We start from the raw sequence: 24196 nt of genomic DNA, 5'->3' as shown, positions 1-24196 counted from the left end.
TGTTTGAAAACCTTTGTAATTAGAGGATGTTAAGATCTTCCATCACTTAAATGACAACTGGAGGTGTTGCTTTGTCAGAAACCTGGAACTATATGATAGATCAAAGTGTATAGGAACAAGCTAGACAGATAAAAGCAGGTTAAAAGCAATTCAGGTAAGCTACTTTTATGACACTTTGATTGATCATACTCAAGCCAACAAAATATTTGGTCCATGAACTGGCTGTGAGCCCATCTGCATCTCAATGTGAATGGATTTAAGCATGGAAGAAAGACAAATCAGTCGAATCTAAATAAAGTTAGTCTCAGATTCAATATTAGGCATTCAATACTATTGTGGAACAGGATATTGAACAGATAGCTTCCCCTTAAAGTAAAAGTTGGGATGCAAATGAATCCATAGCGTGAAGCTTCAAAAACAGACAAGCAGGAGGGCTCATCTTATGCCAGGAAACACACATGCAACAAACATGGAAATCCCAGCAGACATTAAAGGCTGACTTTTCTTCTTATATTCACTTGTTTTTCTCTTTTGCTTCTTGCACACACTCGGCTCCCCACTCCTGTTTTCCTTCTTCTTTCCCATCCACTGAAGTGCAGGCATCTAGTCTGTGTGGAATCTTGCCGCAGCGCTCTCTCAGAATGCTAATATGCTTGGCTGATGTGGGTCAGGACTTAATCCTGTAGAAATGATTATCGCTGCACGACTGGAACTTCTGTTGTAGCATATCATTACCATTTGGTACTTTTCCTGTGCACTGCACCATTGTTCCCACCAAGACAAACACACCTCCCCAGAGAAACATGAAACAATCTAAATGAAAATTACATGATGCAACACCTGATTGAGAATTTCTTTCTTTCTGTGTGTATTGACTCACATTGTGGGTGTGGCGGTGCATTTGTCCCAACATAAGAGAAGCTAAAGGACTAATTTAACAGGGATCTCAACTCATGCATCGAGCATGAGACTAACGCAATTCACACTTTTCTTATACACGGAATCAATGATCTTTGTACCTGGCCCTGCTGGAGATGGGTTTAAGGGAGTTGCCTTTTCAGATCACAAAATTTAGGGTGGAGGGAATTAATCATTGCAGCTAATTTAAAAAGCCTTACACTTTCTATTGCTGCATCCAGGAGGAAGCAGTATATCAATTCTGTGTCGAAAAGAAGAAGATTTTTCCGGACATGAGCTCATCTCTGGACAGAAAGCCAGTGGACTCATGTTCTGTAGTAAGACGAGACCTTTTAGGTGCTGGGGAAACAATAATGCTGCATTCTATGTGCAAAAGCTGAGAAAAGCCACCCATGCTGTTACAAATATAAGGTGCAAAATCCAGAATTTGTAACGGTATGGATGTGCAACAGTCTCCTTGTTTGTGTCTATTGTACAGTGACCTACCTGCCTGCCGTCCAGATGTGTCTTTTCTTGTAAATATGTGACATATTATGAAAAAGGGAATAGAGAACCTTGTATTTAGCAAGAATGCTAAGAATTCTTCTTGCAAAACAGCAACAATTAGTACCATCAGAAGCAAGGATGATGTGGCACAATGGTAAATGTGCCTCTGTCCCAACTGTTTTGACTGTGCAACTGAGATCAAATTCTACATTTGTTTGTGTTTTCTAAATACAATAAAGTTGGTCAGAGACCCTATGGAGAATCACTTCCTTCCTTCATGTGTTTGATATCTTAAGTATCACCTGCTGTAGATGTAGTATGTTATCATATGCACCCTGGTAAAAACATTAAATCCAATGGTACCTCACAATCCCTGTATAGTTTTTCAAAGTACAGACAACTGAGGATTTGGTGGTGGGGAAAACAAAAAAAAAGCATAGATCTTCAAAAAATATCAATAAAAACAGCAATCCTGTAATGAGGTATGGCTGTGTGTGTCTGTATGTATCATATGTGCTCACCAGCGTGTTGAACATAGGGGAAAAGCAAAGACCTGCAGAGCAAGTAAGGAAAAGGTTTTTTCTATGACAAAGTTAAAGGGAAACGTGTGGTTCTGTTGGTAATGACATGCCTAACTGCATGCCTGAACAACTGCTTGTAGAAACAATGAGGAAGCTTGAGTAAGGAAAATTAGTGATTTCACTATGCATAGGGAGGGACCATATGAACTGTAAAAGGCTGTATTTTTCTGCATCTGTTCCTATCAAGCTATCTGACAGTAACTGGATTAAGATTTGCTCACACTCAAATTACTTTTAATATACTTGATGATCACCTGCTGTCTAAGTGAAAAAGTGTAAAGAGAGGGTTAAAAGAGCAATTTATTTTTAACACTTGAAAGATTTATAGATAACCTTGAAGAAGTCCAAGTAAATTTCATTGCTGAGCAAGAAATGGCTTAATACATATGCATTGAGAGTTATGAAATTAAATGAAACAGTGTTGAAACTGCAGAGAGAAATCAGAGGAACAAGTCCAAAGCTGATGAGTGGCAAAGACAGTGATGAGGAGGAATACCAAGAAGAAGTGATAGTGACAGATTGCCTGTGAAACATGGTGTGATCTGGTGGGCCTGTTCTCTTGAAGAGACAGAGATGAAGTCAGAGAAGTCCTTGTAAGCTTGGCTACACTTGCACATACGTAAAGGTGACTAATTTTCTCATTTTCCAGTTCAGGGCAAAATGTTGCAATGGCCCAGTCCGACTGAAGCAGCAATGGAGTCCACTTTAGCAACATATTAAACTCCACTCAATCCACATCTGTTCTCAGTCAGCCTCACTTTAAAAGGTCATGTGGGAGCTGTCAACACACAAAAGGTCATATTATGTCTAATTGGGGAGTGTATACGCTAGGAAAAGCCACTGGCTGGAATAGAAATTGAATAAGAAGCTAGAAAATGGATTTAAAAAGTAGCAATTTAGAAAAGTGAAGTTGTACAGTATACAGTTGTACTGTATATTTCTGGAAAGAAAATATGATCTAACTTACCTCATACTGAACAATAGCCAGATGTATATTATGAGACCTAAAGGTGCAATATGCAACACTGGATGTAGTGGTATCTCATACCAAAACAGACATCACTAATACAGAAAACAAAGCAGCTTTGAAGGCTCTCCATTTCTACACAGGAAACAAATGTTGACAATAACTTTATTCCTCTCTTTACACATGAAGCTAAAATCTGCAGACTACACAGGAGGGGCTAAAAAAAGATTGCCAGACCATAAAAAACAGAGACTTGGTTTAGAATATCACAGAGAGGGAGCTGGACTGGTGTCTTGAGTAAGTTTGCCATTACAATGATATGTTAAACTGATTTTTTTTTTTCATAAAAAGATTAAGTTTAGCATGACATGATTAAAGTGGATGGAGCAAATGATGTCTTTCCAAAAAGTTATATTAAATAAATACATAAATTATTACATTTTTATAGTACTTAAAGAGCTGAAGACGCAGTGATATGGCTGCTCCCAGAAGCATAGTTCTTGCAACACACAACTTCTGTTGCTAGCTATCAGCACTGGACAGATGGCGAGAGCTCTTCAAACATTTCAAGAGCAAGTCCCCAGACTGTTGTGACTGACAGTGGCAGCAACCTGAGGTGAAAGTCAATAAGGAGAGATGATGGGCCAGGGAAGTTTAGGGCCATTGTAAAACTCCCTGACGTAAGCACTCCTGGACATCTTCGGATACTGTGGCTGCATAATCTTTCGTAATACCTTACTTTCTTGTCTGTTTTGAGGACATGTTCCATGCATCAATACCTGGCAACACATTCTTTCTCGACCAACCCTCCATATTCTTTTCTTTCTTTCTCATTTAATTAAAGTCTTCACATGCTTTTTAGGATTGTACGGATGCCAGCAACAACATTGTCACACAGCTTCTTTTCAAGTTCAGCATTTGTTTAATTTGTTTTGCAGAGCATCCAGTGTACAGTGGTTGCAGAGCAGACAGTTGCAACAAACTAGAGGCTACTCAAACATCCAAACAGAGCCCCGTATATATACCCTCTGATTACAAATCTCTCTGACATACTCTGGCATGCATACATTACAAATTCATAAAAGCAAAAAACTTGAACTCTGGCATAAGATCTGAAAAAAAAAATCAGGCACTAAAACTAATCACTTAAAAGACATTAAGACTGACTGTAAAGGAATATGGGATGCACATCACTGTCCTTGGTGGAGGTGACGTGTTTCCCATTGGTTTGAGTTGAATCTGTGGAAATTGTTGTCATTGGTTTTTTTGTGGTTTTTTTGGATGGGAATGGTATTTTGACATGATTGCGAGCATTGAACAGGCAGCCACTGACAACCACACTGTCACGGTGTGGTTATGGGATAGATCCACAAAACTGGAAGAACAAATGAACAGAAAAAAAACCTATCCTCTGAAGGACATTGCTGCTTTGCACTCTCCTTGACCGTAAGAGCTTTTCATAATGACAATTGTTTGGAGGTCGCTTACATGATTGCGTGGTCTAATATGGCTGATAAACTGACCACTCTGTGTTTTATTCTGAATTTGGCAGGACATGTGCAAGCAGCGAAATGTGCAAGTACATCTCCACTTGTGATTATGAATCACAAAGGCTTCGAGAAAGAATTGAAGAGAAGTCTGCTAATATATCTGCCCCTTAATCAGTCATTGCTGAAAACCAAGTTCTGAAGTTTCAGATTTTCATTTTGCAAAATTGAAAAAACACAGTCATCAGGAATTCCTTTCTGTCATAACAAGTCCAAAGCTGTCCGTGTCTAGATTTCTTTCCAAAGTATTCTCAAGGGAAAAAATAACTGACTCCACCTTAGTTGCAAGAGGACATCATGAAGTGGGTCCTGTCCCTAATATAGTTTTTATAGTGAATAGAGTTATCTTGCCTTTAAAAGAATAGTTGATGGTTTTAGAAGCTATGTTGCTGGCCAATGGTCAAATGTTACTTTATTGTAAAGCAAAATTATCTAAAGAAAAATTATAGAGATTGCTTTAATTATGGAAAAATGGAAAGAAATTAGGTTTTGTATAATGTGATGAAAAAAAACCCCATTTCAGTACATCCTTGCTTGTACTCAATATTCCCTCCACTTTTGGCAAAATAAGAGGCAGAATCCACAGTTCTTGTTGTGTTCAAACATTTGTTCCCTTTAAATTAGGCTAATATGTAGCCTCAACCACTGACAAATCAAAGCTTTTAGTTCAAAACCTCCCCATCCTGTTTCATCAGACAATATTCCCTCACTGAGTGGCTGCTGAAGGACATCCTAAAGTACTGGTGGAGGTGTTGGAAGTTAAGTGGAGGAAGTTATGCAACTGATTTTACAGAGCTTAATCTATATTTCTGAATACACTTTTGCCAAGAATGGGGACAAAGGACATTGTCACCCATGTGGGACATAGCTATGTAGGTTGCATTTATTTCTATAAACATATATCTGCATTTAAATTCTATTTAGATTCCTCTGCAAATCATGGCCAGTGCATGAGTGAAGTTGGCACATATATCTATTATTAGAATATCTGTTGGATACACCAAAAGCTCAGAAATATTGGCCACTGCCCCCAGAAGTACATGGGTCCTCAACCTGATGGTTTACTATACAGCAAATACCGTTTGAGTAGGAAGGATGATTTTAGTTACAATAGTAAAAATATCGCTGTAAAATAGAGGGGAAAATCTATCATTTCAAAGCCTTATTTGGTGAAATGGCAGTACACACAAATATACATAATCAAACTGATATCAGTGTAAACCAGAAACCATGAAATATTCTATTCTATAATATGCTGGTGTAAATACAAAAGAATGATAAAATTACATAAATATTTAAATGGATTGTTTTCTTTTTTTGTTCCAGTCAAACAAATGTAGGCAATCACTTTAGTGGTAAACAAACGATTCTGAAGATGAAGATGAAGGTCCATAATGCACACTGACAATTCAACTATATAACAACAGTGAAAACACCCACATGCAAACATAATAAACTCAGTCCCAGCTGCAAGCTTATTGCCTAGTAACCCAAGAAGGGTATTTTTCTTTTGTTTCAAAGGGGGTTTATTATTACAAGTGAGGGTAGTTATTAAGGAAAGTAAAGCTAGTACTTAAAATGCCCATTCCTCCATTGTTTAATACTAATAGCATGTTTCAGGGGTTGAAGAGAGTAGTTAATGCAGGAAGGAAAAAGCTGGGAGGAGAGGACAGGAGAAAAGATGGAAGGAACTGGAAGAAGTTGAAAATAGCTATCGGAAATTAGGCTCTCCCTCATCCCTCTGCTGGGTAAATTACAATTAAAAAGGACTCTGTTTTTATTTCAAAATTTGCTGAAATTTTCCCTTCATTCACTTTACTGAACAACTGCAAGACTGTCAAACAAGAAAACATCAGTCAGTTTTAGCTGGCTGTATGGTCCTGTTAACTATTATTTGAAATAGAGGCAGCAGCCAGTCTAAGTTAATCCAATAATGTTTACAGCAATGGAAATTCTTTTATCTTATCTAATTATTACCTGCCCATGTTTTTATTTGGAAAATCTCTGCAAATTATTCACAAAGCCCCTCTGTACTTTAACTGTTACGCTGCTCTGCAGTGTATTTAGATCCATGTGTGGCTGTATAAAAAAACAAAAACAACAGGAATTGAGAAAGACATGGAAAAAGACAGAGACAGGAAAAGTCCATTAACACCCTTGTAAATGCACTCCAGCTATTTACCACATGCTGGGCTTCTTGAATTACCGACTGTGTTCAGGATGCAGATTGACAATGGCAATTAAAGATGAATAGTGTGCACAGACACAGAAAGATTCACACACGAGCACATACACTAATGTAAGCATGCATACTTTCCCTGAGGCAGAAGTTCGGCGCAGATCTACTGATCTCCATAGCAACATTCAGTGCCGTGGGCGATGGTGACATCATGAGGATTGATTGTCATAAAAAAAGAAAAAGCAAAGCACAAAGAGGGCAATAGCGAGAAAGGTGTTAGCTAAAGTGCAACAGTGTTCCTCATTGTTGGATGAAGTCGTGGCCCAAAGCCAGCGGTCTTCTTTGGTTAATGAAGAACTGACATATGTGAAAGGCCACAGCTGGTGTCTTCTTGTAAGCACTGGGAATGTAAAAATCTGCTTATGTAACACGGACAAAGTAAAGGTGAAAGATGGTTATTGTAGATAGCATGGGGTTCAAAGGCTCAGTGTGGTCCCTCTCCTCTCATTTCTGTTTATCCCTATTCCTCTGTGTCCTAATCTTATTTTGTCTGGCCAACTTATCTCAATGTTTCTGTCTTGTGTCTTTGTACACCAAGAACTGATCTCCCTCTCTTTTAACTGTTGTACCTCTCACTCAAACCAGCCGCATGGTAAAGAATGGTGGCTAACTATGGTCCATTTACAGCCACCCGCTTACCGGAGACATCAGAGCCCCGTAGTTTAGAAGTTGTGTCTTGCCTGCTCTTTTCCTCTCACCACCCTGCCTAGTTTTTTTTTGGCACTTGTTTTTCTTCATTTTTCTGTTATGTAAGAGAGACAGAAGTGGAGCAAGCTTCAAAGTGAATGGCAAAACCGCCTTTTCCCCTGCTCGCTTTGCTGTTCATGCATGTCATTCCACTGCCAGCTTCCCCCATCTCAAACTATCCTTGTCATTATTTTCACACTTCTTCATCCTTCCTCCATCTTTTGGCCACTGTACACCAGTCTCTTTCTGCATATTAGGTCAGTTGCTCAATTTTCATGCCATTTTTCGGATAAGTCAAATCTCTCTGACCTTGTCATTGCCACTTTGACCAAACAAAGAAGGAAGTGATTGTAAAAGGGCAGTTTTTGGAAACAAAGATTTTCTAAAAAGGAGACAGATGTCATTATGTCTGCCTCCGCCTCCTGTCTGCCCTATCAAATATAGAGTGATGCAGGGTTGAGTGGGGTGCTTCATTTCTTTGATTACCTGTCAGTGAGCCGGCAGATGAGCTAAAAGCTACCATCAATTGAATCATCTCTTTAAAGATATCTCTTGGCTTAAACATGAAGAAACTCTTACCAGTGACTGATATAACACAAGTGCTTGGGACAGCCTGCATAATGGCTGGATTAAAAATACTGGCACACCACACACACAGACACATGTGCGCAAACACATGACTGACTGTGAGGATATACACACTGACAGTAAGCATAAAGTTGAGCTCAGGCCAGACAGACACAAAGCAGATCAGTTGCCCTTGTTATGAACCTGACACACCAAACTGAAACAAAAAGCGACATATGTGTCAACTCGCATTGGCTCACATGCTCTAAGTAGCACTTCCAAAGACTACAGCAGACAGTCACCTGAAAGTCAAAGCACATGTGCATACTGCACAGGATATAAGTAATACATTTGTGTTTTCTATTCCAATAATATCCCCACTACACAAATCAAACAGTCATTGTGACATCCAGAGGGAGCCATACGTTCTCATTATCATTGAGGCTCATGCAACTGGTAATATATATTTTGGGAAAGTGTATAACAATACACAATAAGATTCTATATGTATTTGCTCTTTTTCTGTCTCTAAGTGATCAAATAGAAGTGCAGATATATGGGAATAAAGGAGGGCTGCACGATATTAGGAAAAGCTGAAGTATTCGATATTGTTGAATATTACAATGAATATATGACTTGGAATATGAAAAATTACTTCAGTATGTTTCAGTGTAAAGTGTAGGTGTATCAACAAGCCATGATTTCCACTTTCACATGCTGGTTAGTTGCTGTCAACCAGGAGAAACAATGTTACATTTTTTTTTTCTTTCTGTTGAAAAGAAGATCAGTTAGTATGACAGAGAAATCCCAAAAAGTCGAACCAGAAGTTACCAAAATAAAGCCTCTATTAGAAACTGGGCAAAATTAGGGTAGCTCTAAAATCACAATTCCATGGCCCAGCATGATTGAGTATATAGAGCAAATAAAAGCCTAAACCACCCCCAACACTGGAATGTTCTAAAGTAGCCTCATACAATGCATTAGCCTCAGATGAGCAACTAGCTAGCTAACTGTTCAATGTTTATTGAAATAGGTCTTTCCTGGATGCCAGCATTTGCTGAACTTGGACTTTCTACTTAATTGCAGGGCAACAATGTTCAAAGAATGCACATCTACTCAGAACTGAAGTTTAAGGAGTAACTGAGGTCACTGGACACTCAGTGGATTGATTTTGTTCAGAGCCAGATGAGCATTACCAGCAACTACTACATCTATTTTTCTCCACTGGTAGTTTTTACAAGACATGGCTGAAATCAACGGACACACCAATACACTTCTGCAACAGTCAGCTGGAGTTTCTCCGTCCACCGCTGATGTGCTCACACTGCATCGGTGTATCTTTGCGGTTAAATCATTGCAGGAAAAATCTGCCATTTAAATGTAAGTTAGTATGACTGTTAGTGTAGTTCATTTGAACTAATCTAAGTTCTGTCAATCAGGGTCTTCAGCACACTGCCCCAAGTGTCAGAGCGCAGAAAGCATGCACTGCTCATTTTCTTATGATTGGGGACCTAATTTTACTTACTTGGTGATTGTTTTAATAATTTCTGTTTGACTGTATAGTTAAGAACATTTTTTCTGAATGCAGATTTCTTTCTGCTTTTCTCTGACTTTAAAGTCAATGGTGTTGGACACATTGCAGTGATGCAGTTCCATGCGAGGCTGATGCCTCGGAAAGAAACTTGGAGCCTAGGGTGAATCAAGTGGTTTTTGCATTCTATTTTTACAATATCTTTGGCTGTGGTGAATAATTTCAAGGCAGCAATAACCAAACCACCGCATATAACGCACAGTGGGGTCCTGTTTCACTTTATTGCATTCTGCCAGTATGCTGTGCTGCTCCTGTCGTTGCCTTTGTATATTTTCTCACCTCTGTGCCTTCTTCCCTCCCGTTTTCCTGTTAGGCGTGTGTACAGGCTGTTAGTTCATTTATCATACTGCAGTCTCCTGCTCTCAGCCTCAGACTCCGTGATTAATGACGACCATTCACACGCTTAAACATTTAGCTTTGTTTCGCTGACACTCTACTTACCATGCTGGTCACCATGGGTTACTTAATGCTGGGTTACTGTGGGACTGCACAAGTGCGATGATGTATCTGCAGAGTGACCTTTAGGGGCACTCTGTGTGGGATTTTTATCTCTGTATTAGGACAAAAGTATAATTTATCACAGAAAATTAGCATAACTAAATATACAGTCAATTAACAAAGTTTACAATTCCGAGTTTTGTACTATTTACACTACCACATTTTTTGGGGTAGCTATTATGCATTGTTATAGATTAAGTCAATGCAAGACTTTACTGTTGCAAAGCTATCCAACAGTAGACGAAGTAGTCAAGATTAGCCGTACCTTGATCCAACAATAAAATGATGCAAGCATGAACAATGACAACGTAATGAAAAGATATCCTGTAGATTACCTCGAAAAGGAACATTCAAACATCGAGTGCAGAACTCTGACCACACAGATGCTATGATGTATCTCTGAGCAGACAAAATAAATGTGACAGGAATGGAGGTGAGAGGAAGTGGGAGGAACTGTCAAATGTTTGTGAGGGTGTCGGTGTGTGTGTGTGTGTAGGACAGACTAAAAGACAGACGGAAAGAGACAAAGAACATTTTTTAATGAAGTGGCTCAGCGTTGACCTTTGGTAACTCTCTGGTGCAATGTCAACTTTCATCTTTCCCCATGGAAAACTGATGTGCATGTTGTCACCGCTAGGTGCTAAGGCTTGAGAATGTCCTCACTATTCTACAGTTCTGTAGAATACTCAAATCTCCAAACATACAAGCAGAGGTCAGTAGGTGATGCAGCGAGGAGAGAAGAGAGGTAAGAGATGAAGGGACGTAGAGGTAGACAGAGAAAAGGGGGAGCTCAAGTTAGGCATGAAAGAGGAGGTGACATTCACGTCTGTGTGTTTGTTAGATGCAAAAACAAAAGGTCAGATGCTGTCCTTGTGCTCTGCGCTTAAGTTTTAAAAAAAATCCAACTTGGGTGCTGCGCTCGTCCGCAGCAATACGTCTAATTGGAGGGAATCTGGCAGATCTCTACAAAACAGACATTTCTGACAAATTAACAGATGTTCTAAAGAGTGACTGGCTGCTTGGATAAGTTGGTTTTCATTTTTGTGAGTGTTGGTGGACTTTCCATAACAGACTGTTAAATTGCTCTCTACACAGCCCTGTGGAGACCCAGAGACCGTTATTGTATGGGTTTTTGTACAACATTTGCCAAAACATAGAAAATATCATTCCATAAAGGTGAAGAGTGAGATATATGGTAAGACATTTACACTTAGTCTCTTTGACAAAACCAGACTGCCTACATCATTCCATGTGAAATATGTGATGTTTAAAGACTGAGTTGCTTGTTGGTGAGTTATTTTTGACATGAAAGATGACCTTTACCATGAAAAAAACATGACGCTCTAAGTTTTTCAAAACTTTGACATATTTCAGTGTCAGTCTAGTACAGATCAAACTTCCACTGACCGTGAAGTAGGTATAAAACTGGTCTGCTTCCTACTGCCTGCTGTTGGGTCCTGCTCTGTGAAATAATGAACTCTAATTCCTTTCCAGAAGAGTGCACCCATCTGCTGGCTTTGGGGGACAGTAAAATCCTCTATCAGTTACAATTATCCTTTGGTTGGAGAGGAATACGCTGCAAGCATGTATGTGACCTATCCACCCGAAGTAGTGCAGAGGTGTGCAAATATCTGTGTGTGTGATTAAGAGGGTGAGCTGGCGGAATGCTCAAAGTGGAGTGCTGCGTAAGCATGAGATGAATCCCTTAAGCACACCTACTGGGACAGTGCATCCATGACAAATCATCCAGAGGGAATTGACACCAAGCTCGCTGAGTCTGTTTGTGCGTGATTCTGTTTTAAATTTGGTGCTATGTGGAATATGTCATATAGTCTAAGTGTGTGTCTTGTTGTGTAGTTCAATTACACTAAATCCTGCACAAAGACACAAACTGAATCCAGGAATATGAATCATCCACCTAAATGGAAGAAATGGAGGTGGACTTCACCAACTCACCACTGGGGGACAGCAGAAAATTTGGCAACTGAATGAATGCTGACATATAACTTTGATTTTTCTTTTTTAAAAACAATATGGAAAATGTCAAGTTGTCCAAGACTAATGTTTGTGATTAAAAGAGACTGAAGGAAACACACTCTTGAGGACTCCAGCAGCCCTGAAGCTGAGAAGAGTGACGACAACGGCACAGATACAAAGCTTCGGAGGTGGCAGTCAGGTTTAATGTGCGTAGTTCTGAGTGGCAGAATGTTTAGCTGTGGGATTTTGGCCCTGAAGCTGAATGGGACTTAGTAACAGACATCCAAGGAGAGTAGACCTCAGAAGAGAAGGGGAAGGAACAATCTGACAAAGCCACCCTCTGAGAAAAACAAACACCCACTAATGCTCTGCCTGTTTCTTCATTGTCTGCCCGCTTTCAACAATCCTCTCTTCTCTCCGTCATGACAACTCTCATGCCTGAGTTTCTTTTCTCCAATCTTACTCTTTTACAAACACTTTTGTGTTCAGATCTCTGCATCATCCTCTGGCTTTTTATCGTCTGAATCCTTGCTGAGTCTTATGTGAGAGTTTATGTAACGCAAGGGTTTGATTTACATCTGCTTGTGTGTGTGTATGTGTGTCTGCACGTTGTGCAAAGCAAGCTAAGATGGAGGCTGTCTGAGACCTGTGCTGTTTGCAACAGCAGAGGAGATAAAGTGGGTCTGCGTTTCCCGGCACTGTTGCAGATTTATCTCTCTGCTTACGGCTCTGATTTTACTGCCCATCCACCAGCCTCAACTGGATCGTGTCTATTTTTTCCCCCTCTCTCTCTTTCTACTTCCCACTTACTATAAAGGACCAGGCTCTTTCTATGCACGTTCTGACGACTATAAATCTGCCACGTTACTCCATAAAGCTGCTTAGGGCATGGCTCAACAAATCTTAAGGAAGAAGAGAACAATTAGATATAGCAAAATATCAAAGAAACTCATCTGAAGGAAGAGACAACTTTTCTGCACACAAAATGGAGCCCAATTGTAAAATATTTACTTCTGTGTCTCTGTGCTTTAGGCACTTTGTAGTGAGTCTGCAGGAGCTCACTGCATGATATAACATACTAACTGTTCCAACTCTCTGCTTCTAAAATCTCTCCTACTCTGCCTGCTTCTAACTATTTTACTGATTGAAGTGCTAAACCCTTGTACGGCATATAATTAGGAAGCATCTACTCTGCTATTACTTGTCAAGGTAGATAATTTACACATTAAATAGTGAAAACAGTTTCTAATGTCTTACATGACTCTGGAATGATTTTTTTTTTTGTTATATCACCAGGAATATCCTCGCTTGAGCTTTAAAAACACTACACTTCACACAAGAGACAAATAAGTTTGAAGGAAACATGCACTGATCGGGCATTAAGGGTTGAAAAAAGATGATTTTTAAGCTTTTTTTAAGCTTGAGCAATATGCAGAAAAAGTTTGGGCACCCTCGATAGAAAACTTACTGTGAATAGCATATTGAGTAATGGATGGCGAAGGCATGAATAAAATGTTTTATGGTTTCTAAATAACAAAAACGAAGAAGGAACCCCTCAAAAAAGCGGAACGTTTTTAACAGGTAGCACTAAGTAACAGCCTCTTTGGCAATTGTTACATCTTCTAAATGCGTTTTGTGGCCAGCTTAGAGTTTTTCAGTTGCTGTGAAAGGAATTTTTATTCTTCCAGCAAAAGTCTTCTGACTCCTTGAGATTCTTAGGCTGTCTTGCGAACACTGCTCTTTTGAAAATCTCCACAGATGATGATTTTTGAGGCTGTGTGAGGCTCGTGGCAATCCATTCAGCTTGCACCTCTTGAGGTAGTTCTTTGTTAATTTACACACGTGTTTAGGTTCATTATCCTGTTGTAGAGGCCAGTATCTTTTCATGTTTATTGGCGGTGATGTTTCTTGCTCGAGTTTGCAGGTATTTATTCCATTCTTCCCTCTAACAGTGTAATGTTTCACTGCAACAAAAGCCCATAGCATGATTGAGTAACTCTGGGCCTTAATAGTTTGAGAGGTGTTCTTTTCATGAAATTCTGCAGCCTTTTCCCATCGTAACATACAGTATACTTTGCTCTGTGCACTTACAATCCCAATCTAGCTTCACCAGTCCCCAGGACTTATTTTTTTAAATGCACAAGGCTTCAATTATATATTTTTTTTTCCCAAGATGACCCCGAGACTTCTGATTGTTGAGTTTAAAGAGTCTCTGTTTTTATAAAACACAGAATGTTCGCAACATCTGGGCCTTTCTAACAATGTTTGTGAACAAGCAATAGTCAAACCAAATCATGGTGGGAAACCTTGGTAAAAAATTTGAGATGGCATAACTTCGTATGGTGGTCCTTTATTTTCTGTTCACTGTGTAATTGTACACAGAACTAATGTTTCACGTTTAAATGTAAGACTGTTGGAAATGAGTACATGTTCTTACCCCAGCATGTTCAGTAACACCAATTTTGACCTGCTGTGCTGAAACATCTTCCCATTTTTCATCTTTTTTACCTCTATTGCTCCAGCTTAGAAAATTATCCTGCTAAAAACTCTCTAAAATATCTGAGTTTTGTGGAAGTGCAACAGCCCTTCAGTAAACACATGCGCAATGGAGCACACATAAAATCAGGAACACAATTTTACTCATACAGCCGGCAGAAGGGAGAAGTGCGTCTTTAAACAATTGTGAGACAATTTCAAGGGAGAAGCCAACCCTTTCCCCAAAATCTCTGGGGAATCCAGATAATGACACAAATAGCTTAAGGACTCACAATGTGCAACCTGTTCATGCATGGGTGTGAGTAGGCTGACATGTGAGGCTGTGCCTGTCAGTTTATCAACAGCAGCAATTTTTCACTCTTGGCCAGCCAACCGTGGAGGCATTTCAAATGAACTACTTGCATTCCAATAGCATCAGATATAAGACAAAAGGCAAGCACTCAATAAATCATTGCACCTTCTTTGCCTTTGTCTCCAAACCTCTCTTTCTGTCACATCCTCTTCCAGTCCTTCTCTGGATTTTCAGACCTCTCAGTCTTGTCTGATTGGCTTCACCATGACAGACACATTAGCCATTCACAGAGCGGCAAGCGCCATGTGGATAGCGGACTGTGCCCAGAAATCAAGCAATATGCTGTCACAGAAAAAAAACAAACAAACAATCCACTCTCATAAACTCTCTCCTGTATGCATTCCCGCATGGTAGTCCCACTGTGACCCCCACGTCAAAAAAGACAAACAACGGCTATAGAAAGCAGCTGACTCTGAATGTAACGGGCCAGCGTATGGAACCCTGGCACCATATGGGCTTTCCATTGTTGACAAAACAGCCTTAGGGACATTAGCACCCACAATTTGCATATATGGAAACCGCTTTTGCATTTGCTTTTCTTTCGCCATCTCTCCACTCTGCCAAATGGAAGTGCCCTCATTGATCTGCATTCAGTGCCTGGAGGTGTGCTGGAGAGTATTTGTAAAGTCATCCATTTCCCGTCATTCGGAAACAACTCAGATATGACTGACAGCAACTGAAGGGAATCCCATGATGATCTTACCTAGCTGCAGCTCCATGTTGTTAATCTTGTTTTCCGTGGGAAACAGGATCTTCGGAGGCTTGTCGGTCAAAGGAGCTGAAAGGAAAAAAAAAAGACACAATTTGAAATTTTCAGCACAACCTGGCCATCTTTCAATAAGAATGGTGAAGGAACTGTCCGTTAGTTGTTCCCAGTGTCTTACATAAATTTGTTGGTTTCCGTCCTTAAAAAAATAAAATTGTCTCAGTATCATTTCGCTTTCCGAACCATTAGCCACATCTTTGTGGCCACAGTTCAAGTGCCTGTAGACTTTGGGGTTTCATTCATGACCCACCTCTACTCACTGATACATCACTATTCTACTAAAAACATGGCACCATTAAATCTAAGCGTTAGTTATTTGTAAAGGCATCATGGTGTGTGTGTCTGTGTGTGTCTGTGTGTGTCGCTGACAGAGAGGAAGCAGCTGAGGCTCTAATGATGCTAATCATCCATAAGGCGGATGTCAGACCTACTGCTTAAGTCTTTCCTCTGGAGAGTGTCAAAACATGCAGCGATTTTATTGTTTTTTTGTCTGTTCTGCGAGAAAAGCTGTGCTCTGTCAAGTTATAGGGCTATAAAAACATAAAGAGACACAGCTAAAGAGAAACATGAGGGGGAAGAAAAGGGGTGACTATGTCTACATGTTAAATGTCATCATCTTGAGCTACTCAATCTCCTACTTAGAAAGATAAAAACAATCAGCAATCACACATGTTCAGAATGAGAGTTTCCCATTCCAGCCATAGTACATGATACTGTTTTAGCATCCTTGGATTCAAAGCAATTGCTCAAAAGCACTTACTGGCATATTGGTAATGGCATTAAGAACACCATGCTTCACTAATTTCAGGGACCTTCCACCCAAACTAATTTGGTTAAGATTTTTTTTAACCTTTTACTCAGTCTGAACCAAAATCACGATCGGGGAAACATCCTGCAAACCACAGACTCTGCCAAATAGCTGAAACTAGGTCTAGGTCTGTCATGGGTCTCTGGGTTCAGGTGTGTTTTTTCCCTTTTATGTCATTTTCCCCTTTTCCTTTTTAAGTGTGTGTTTTTGTTATTGTCTCTCCCCTGCTGTGTGTCTAGCCAGTCCCTGTGATGACCGGTGTGGGCGTGGCTGCTCTGGGCTTCTGCAGGTTCGCCCAGCACAACTGTCTGCTATCAAGGCTCATCACCTGATTGCTTATTTACCCAGGACTCGCCTCCAAATCATTGTGATAACTATGTGGTATAGTCGGCCAATCTTCTTCATTGTTATCTCTTGCCTATGTTAAGCCTTCTTTGAAAACTCAGAGAAATACATCAGTTCTAATAAACCTAAGAGTGTCGTTCTGCTTTTTGGGTCCCATTCTGCCCTGTGACAAGGTCTCGATAAAACTCAAGAATGGCTTTTTTTCTATTGCGAAGACTTCTGGTTTGGATGTGCAAAGGCACAGGAAGAGAGACCAGGTTTTAACTGTAATGTCATGTGACGACAAAGCAGAAAAAGTAAACTGGGAAAGAGTTAAAAAGCATGACATTTCCAGGTATTTTCAGAAAGAGACAATATCATACTTAGACAGAACAAAAAAAAAATTCTCATTCTACAGTCCAGCTGAAATGTGTGCTCGTCAACATACAATTGGCAATCAAAAGTTTCGTGCCTTGATGCAAAACACTTGGATGCCATTTCTCTCACTATGTCAATCCACATCCAACTGAAAGAAATATATAAAAATTTTTATTTTACTGTTGAAATTTGTTGCTTGTGCTCGCATTGTGAAAAAAATCCTCTACTTATGGTGAGCATCAGGCAAGAGGTAATGAGACAAGTCAGTCTTCCAGTTACTTGTGCACTTATTCTTCAACAGTTGCATAATCACCTGGCTATCTGTACTAATTTTACAGAGAAGAAAAAGATGAGTCCTAAACCTTATTATACACGTTGACACTTTTTTCCCCCCATGATATTACATCATGAATATAAACTGTGGCATACTGAACACATTATAAGCCTATATTAATGAGGGGTTTACTGGAATAAATCAGCTTTGATATACATTATTCAGGTTAAAGCTTTGACTACATTTCAACAGTAAATAAGACAATTAGACAACATTTAACTATCTGAAGTTTATTGCTGTATGCAAATATGCAGGAGAGCATTCAGTCATATACATTCGAGAGGCTAAAACTAATTAGCTGCTTAAAACTTAAAAAAACAAAAACTATAATGAATGTAACAGAGGTTACTCCTACCAGCAGGCTTTTCAGGCATTTAACTATTTAGTGGTGAATTTGCAAAGGTGGCTTATTCAGGTCAGTTTCTAACCCTGTGCTTTCATTAAGATGTTTTCACTGAGGGCTTCCTCCTGAAGCTTTGATATAAAAGTGCACTAACAAGCTTTTTGAAAGCCCTCTTCTGTTTTAGTTTCTGTTTCTGGAGGAACAAGCTTTTTTATGATGCTGTAGTAATTCAGCAAAGTAAAGTGTTGTTTGAAGTACACGGTCATGTAAAGTGCTTGGTTCAAGGCTGCGTAATTATATATTTAACAGCAGCCAGAGCTTCATTTTCTTTGTATTGTATCAAATGTAGTATCTGCTTGTATAGAAATAGTGACAGAGGCTCTGTGACATCTATGAGAGGGGCGGTCACGGGCTTTTAGGCACAACTGTTTGCACTGTTAACAGGTAATCACATAGCACAAATTACACTGGATACTGATACAACTTTAATTACATATCAAACTGCTATACATAATTACACAATGGGTGATCCTATAGCTAATTATGCACTGAGCAAACAAATGAGGACAAGCTGTGTATGGAACACAAGAGGGGAAGCAGATGTGGTAAAGAGAGCAGAGATAGCAGGAAGCACAGAGAAAGAAGTAAAGTTGGTGAAAAGGAAAAATTGATATAAAGCGGACGTTTCCCCAATCACAAACATAACGCCTCTCCCTCCTTTTACTTTAGCATGCTACAGTTGCTTCTGAAAATCTCATTATCTTAATTACCACTCCTTTATAGGAAATACATCATTTATTACGGTTTGGGTGGAGGACATCATTTAAAATGTGGAGGACTGGGAGCAACTGAGAACAAAGGAAAGATTCTCTGCTTGCAATTACCAAGCAGAGTCTGAAATCAAACAGCCAGACTGAAAAAGGTAATTAAACATGCAAATATATCTAGTGAGTTCAAATGAAAGGGTGTCTGAGCATCATGAGAAATTAACTGGCTGCTTTATGTCTCTTAACTCCAAAAGGACTTTTTGATTGTATGTTTTTGTGCCTCAAATTGTATGCATTTGTGTGTAGGGGACCTGAATGGCTCACTTGGTATGCTTCCTGCAAATTTTAAGCTCCTATATCAATGATTCACTGTAAAACTTTGATATCTGAGCATCCTCAGGGTAGAGAGATTGCCTGCTCTCTGCAGCAAACCAAGCTGAATAAATTTCAGAAGGTGACACAGAGTATCTGAAAACTTTTCAACCACATAATGACAGCAGGTGTGAATTCAGCCGCCCTGAATACAGCAATATTAAAACTGCAGTAGCACTAGAAACGCATTTTATCACTCCAGAAACATGGCTTGCATGCAACCTTTTGCACTGCAAGGAAGTCCCTAACAGACCTGTTCATGATTTAGTTTCTAGCAGACTAGAATGCTGCATTTGCTCATTCTTGAGCCTCTGAAAGAAAATTTAAACAAACTTTAGTTGTAACAATATGCAGCAGCACGTCATCTCACTAAAGCTAAAATTAGAAAGCATCTCGCTATATTTCCACATTTTTTCTCGTTCAATGTAAAACACATAAATTTACGTTAAATCAATCGTGCAACATAGACATAAAAAAAACACTGCTGAATCAATTTGGTTATATTAAGGCTCTTTCACTGGCTACTAGTACATCTGGAATTTATTCTATAGGTGGATTTTTCCTGCGGTTTTTGTATCTCTTAATGGGTCAGCTCTTGATTAATTGTCAGATATGTCATGTATTACCCTTCTAGATCCTGAAGATCCTTTAAATCATCTCTTATCTGTTTCCCTGAACGGAACAAAGACGGAATGTCTCATGGAAAGAGAGATGTTACATTTTGTATCATCAACCCTAGATTCTGGAACAGTATTCCATTCAACCGTCTGATTTTGTAGTCCGCTTCAAACAAATGATCTTTAAGTTATAAGTGTAATTCATTAGCAAGGTAGAAAAGGTCAAACACGCCACTGGCTTCTACTTCTGGGAGGCAGCCATGTGTAGAAGAAAGAAGTATGACGCTTCTCATATCACAAAACTGTCCTCTACCCTAAAATATGCAAGAGGCAGATGGGTCAGTAGTTATGTTAAAAGAATATGCAACTTCTCATTGTTATGAGAACAACTTTATGTGAGAGGTAAAAATGGCATACATTACCATGACAACCACCTTTTTCCAGCCATAACCATGATCATTTTCTAAGCCTAACCGATTAAGTCTGATTTTTCCTCCTAACCAGGTGATGTTACTGCCTAAAGCCAACCAGATAATGAGAGTTTTGTTTACAGGTCGTGTGTTTACATGTAAAAATCGCAACCAGTAAAATGGTGTCCACGAAGGTGATGGTCAAATTGTGAAAATAACGTATTTTAGCCCTAACAGTCTTGTTTTTTTAAGCCCTACCAAAACAATGCTTTGGGTAAACCCTACAAGGTAGTGAGTATAGTGTTTCAGTAAAGTGTTGTTGGTTTCAATCTCATGTCACACAAAGCTCCATATTTTTCAAGCAGTCTGGATAACTTATATTTGCAAAGCTTTATCAAATAAACCAAAATGTTGTTGATTGATTTTGGTTGGAGGCACTGACTATATCTCAATGCTATACCTCTCTGTTAGTAAGTTCAGCCCCCAATGTATGCTAGTTAGCACGTGGCTAATATGCATATCAATACAGATAGGAATTTAGGAAGGTTTTTGTTGATATACCGGTTGCAACTCACAAATATAACTGAATCAGTAGGAGATCGCAGATGGCACGGTAGAATGTTGCAGTGACGTGGGAGATGTTAACCAGAGCATGATGTGTTCATTGACATGATAGAACACTTATCGTTTGATATAATTAGCTTATTATAAAGTTTAATTTAATATTTTTCTGCTCTGTATGTCCCAGTTTTACTTCTGCAGTATTACACTAAATGTAATCAGGACTTAATTAAAAAAAAAAACCTTTATTTTGTTTGCAATGTTTTGTTAATATTGTTTATCCATCCATCCATTTTCTATTCTCGTTTAATCCAACTCAGGGTCACAGGGATGCTAGAGCCTATCCCAGCTGTCATTGGGCGAGAGGAAGGCTCACCCTGGACCGGTCATCAGTCCATCACAGGGCCACATAGAGACAAAGGAGATAAACAACCATCCATGCTCACACTCACTCCTTGGAACAATTTACTTGTACTGCATGTTTTTAGTGGTGGAGAACTCCAGAAAGGCCCCCTAATATTGTTTGTTGAACAGTAATCATGATTTACATTGCACTTTGTAGAATCTTTTATTTAAAGTTTATAAATATCTTTATTTATGTGAATTTGCACTGTGGCATTTTTTGTTTAAAAAATGTTTAAACTCTTTTAATATACTGTGGTGAGTTTGTGATAGTGTGCTAGATAAAATCCAAGTGTCGGACACGGTATCACAGAGTCTAAATCTTAAATTAATCAGGGTCAAAAAAATATTGCTTGGGGTATACCTACTTAATTGTCTTTTTTTTATACCTTTTTATACCTAAATATACCATTACTTTAACCTTTAATACATATAAATATATGAATGCATGTATGTATGAATGTATGTGTAATGTGTTTTTTTTACACAAATAAAGATATCATTACTATTATTAATCTTGCTTGGGATATATTTTAAGAGAAGTTAAGACATACGGATAAGAGACTACCCAATCCTCTGCTCATGCCTAATCTTGTGAAAAATATAAAACACCATGGCTGGGTAAACTTTGACACTAGACAGTATGAAGTAACTTTATTGTGAGAAGGTTTTAAGTGTGACTAAAGAAATACTATACCAAGCTCTGCATGTATATTTGTACGCCTGTGTGCTGGCCTACATGTGGACGTATTAATACAGCGTGGGACAGTGTGGCTATAAGCTTTGTGATCAGTCATCCACAATCCCATTTCTGCATGGTGGTGGTAAAGCTCAGTGGACTCTAGATGGATTATTTCGGATGACTGACTGTAGGCAAACAGCAAATTAATGAATTAAGGACGGAGCTGTGATACTTGGATCACTGTGTTTTTTCTGTTAGTTGTCCCATTTGTGGAGGTGCTGTGTGGGATTTGCAAGAGAGAAATATGCTGTAAGCAAATTAGTTCCAAAGATGAAAAGGAAAACATCAAATGACTGCCACATGAAGTGTATAGACATTGAAACACATTCATGCACATGAAGTTCTGAACAGAGGCCTGCATTGTCATTTTGTCTCACAAAAATTGGCGCCCAAAGGTGCTTTAGTATTTCTCTTAAACAAAGCAGGCAAAGAGGAAAAGAAAAGCAAAAATTAAGGGAAGGTGACTTGAGCAAACAAAATCCTTGTGCGTCTCAGACTGCAAAGCTTGAGCAGAGAGGTCTCAGTTTTCCTCTGCTGCTCGTAGACTCCTGTATTGTACTACAGCAGATCTTCATATATTAACAGTGACCTTCCTCTGTACTGTTGTCACCTTTGAGCCAGTTTCATTTCATTCCTGATTCCTGCAATAACCATCCTGTATGATCCCCTTAAAAAGTCATCTCAGTGTATACAAAATTAAATTCCAGGAATGACCATTTCCCACATGAAAGAGGCTTTGCAGTGAACTGGTTGGTGTCATCTCAAAGAAGCCAAATAAAGCACTTCTATTCATCCTTAACCATGTCACGCACCTCCACTGTGCAGCACTCTTGTGCTGTCTAAGAGCCCAGCCTCTGGCAAAGCTGAAATGTTTCAACATCAAAGCAAAAGGAATTCATTCTACGTCGCAAATATGCCTCGACAGGTTCCCTCACCCAAGTCACTGACATTTCAAATGGCTGCAATCACAAAAAGGGAGAACAATTAGCCTCTGTTGGCCAAATGGTCATTCAACGTTTTCTTACTGAGCTCAAACTATCTGGAGATGAAACATGGCAGTGATGAAGCCGTTCAAAGTGGAGCTCCAGCTGTGCAGTTTCAATAATCCACATCTTTAATTTAAAAAAAGAATAAAGAGAAATTTAAAAATGCCAGGTTGTCAGTTCCCTGGTCATTTACAGAATATGCTAACTAACCATAAGAAGCTACATTCAAGAATTCATTACCTAATAAGTACAACGTGGAGGGCAATTTAAATGGAATTTGCTGAAGGAAGAAATTGTTAGAAAAATGAATAGCTAACAGACCAAAGCAATGACAGTGATAGAGATCTAGTCAATGGGACAGGGATGGAATGCTGAGGAAAAACATGCATTGCATTCACACAACAAATTAGGTAAGCGTTGATCTGCAATGTCCGATCCAAGCATTGGGATGAGGAAGGAAAATTGAACCACCTTTTCAGGCTGAGCAACTAAAAATTAATATCATTAAAGTTTCTGTCAGACCTAATCTCACCTAATCTGAAAGTGTGGCAAATAGGCTCCACAAAAAGACTATGCTCTGTAATTATAGAATTCAACTTAGATCCAGTTACTACTGTTTTTGTTTTCCTGGTTCACGTGCAGTCACTGAGCTTGCAATCTGTGCAGTCTGCGATGACCACACAGATGGCTGAGAAGGCTCCCCAAGGACCCTTGTAGACTGGTGCGGATGGCTGAATTTAGGCCACACAGACCCAACAAGACATAGAGATAAAGAAGCTATGAATTAGTCCTTCTAGGAGCTCCTCCTTGATCCAATACGCCTAGTTTGTCTGCTGTCTGCAGATTTTAGCAGGCCTTTTACTGTAACTTGACATCACTTAACCAAAGTATCTTCTCGATAAGACTAATGAATTGATGCAACACAATACATAATAGTATGCCCATAATTTATGTACTACATTCAAAGCAACCTCATTAAGACAGCTTTTTAAGACTCTAAAACGGGAATACTTTTTATGCAGGATAATAGAGTATCTTTTCCAGAGTAAGAGGATAAGCCAAGCTGAAGGAAAATGTGTACGTAGTTTGAAATGAATGAGGAGACGTTTTGTGCATCTACTCTTCACTCAGTAGTAAGCTTTAAGCAGGGATGCTGGGGTGAAAAATAGAGTCAGAGTTAATTTCAAGATTAAACGGTCTCCTTTGTGCATCAGGGTTGAGCAGAGTAGTACAGTAAAAAATAAAAAAATAAATAAAATACAGACAAATACAGACTTTCTCTGATGATATGGACGAAGTGGCTTCAAAGGTATGTTTTTAATTAATTTAAGCAACAGTAAACATAAAAACAGGTACAGTATGAGCATCACTGGTGTAACAAATGCACTCACTCTTTTCCACTTCTCATATGTAAACACAGATACCGTTGACACAGATACCCAGAAGTCGTTGCGCCACACACAAACATCTTGCCCAATCT

At 39.2% G+C, this 24196-nt stretch overlaps 1 protein-coding gene across 3 annotated transcripts in view; it reads right to left on the bottom strand.

The window, feature by feature from the left end:
• The window catches only part of il1rapl1a (interleukin 1 receptor accessory protein-like 1a), a 169612-nt gene that overhangs the window by 34244 nt on the left and 111172 nt on the right, over positions 1-24196 (bottom strand). For all 3 annotated transcript variants that reach the window (XM_072396672.1, XM_072396674.1, XM_072396673.1), the window contains exon 6: positions 15610-15684. In XM_072396672.1, the coding sequence (XP_072252773.1) occupies positions 15610-15684 (75 nt within the window). The remainder of the gene's footprint in view (positions 1-15609; positions 15685-24196) is intronic.

This window comes from Leuresthes tenuis, unplaced genomic scaffold (assembly GCF_036924035.1).
Source record: "Leuresthes tenuis unplaced genomic scaffold, fLeuTen1.0.hap1 SCAF_12, whole genome shotgun sequence".
Taxonomy (NCBI): Eukaryota; Metazoa; Chordata; class Actinopteri; order Atheriniformes; family Atherinopsidae; genus Leuresthes; species Leuresthes tenuis.
The sequence above is the reverse complement of the archived record's forward strand: the minus strand, read 5'-3'. Positions and strand labels throughout refer to the sequence as shown.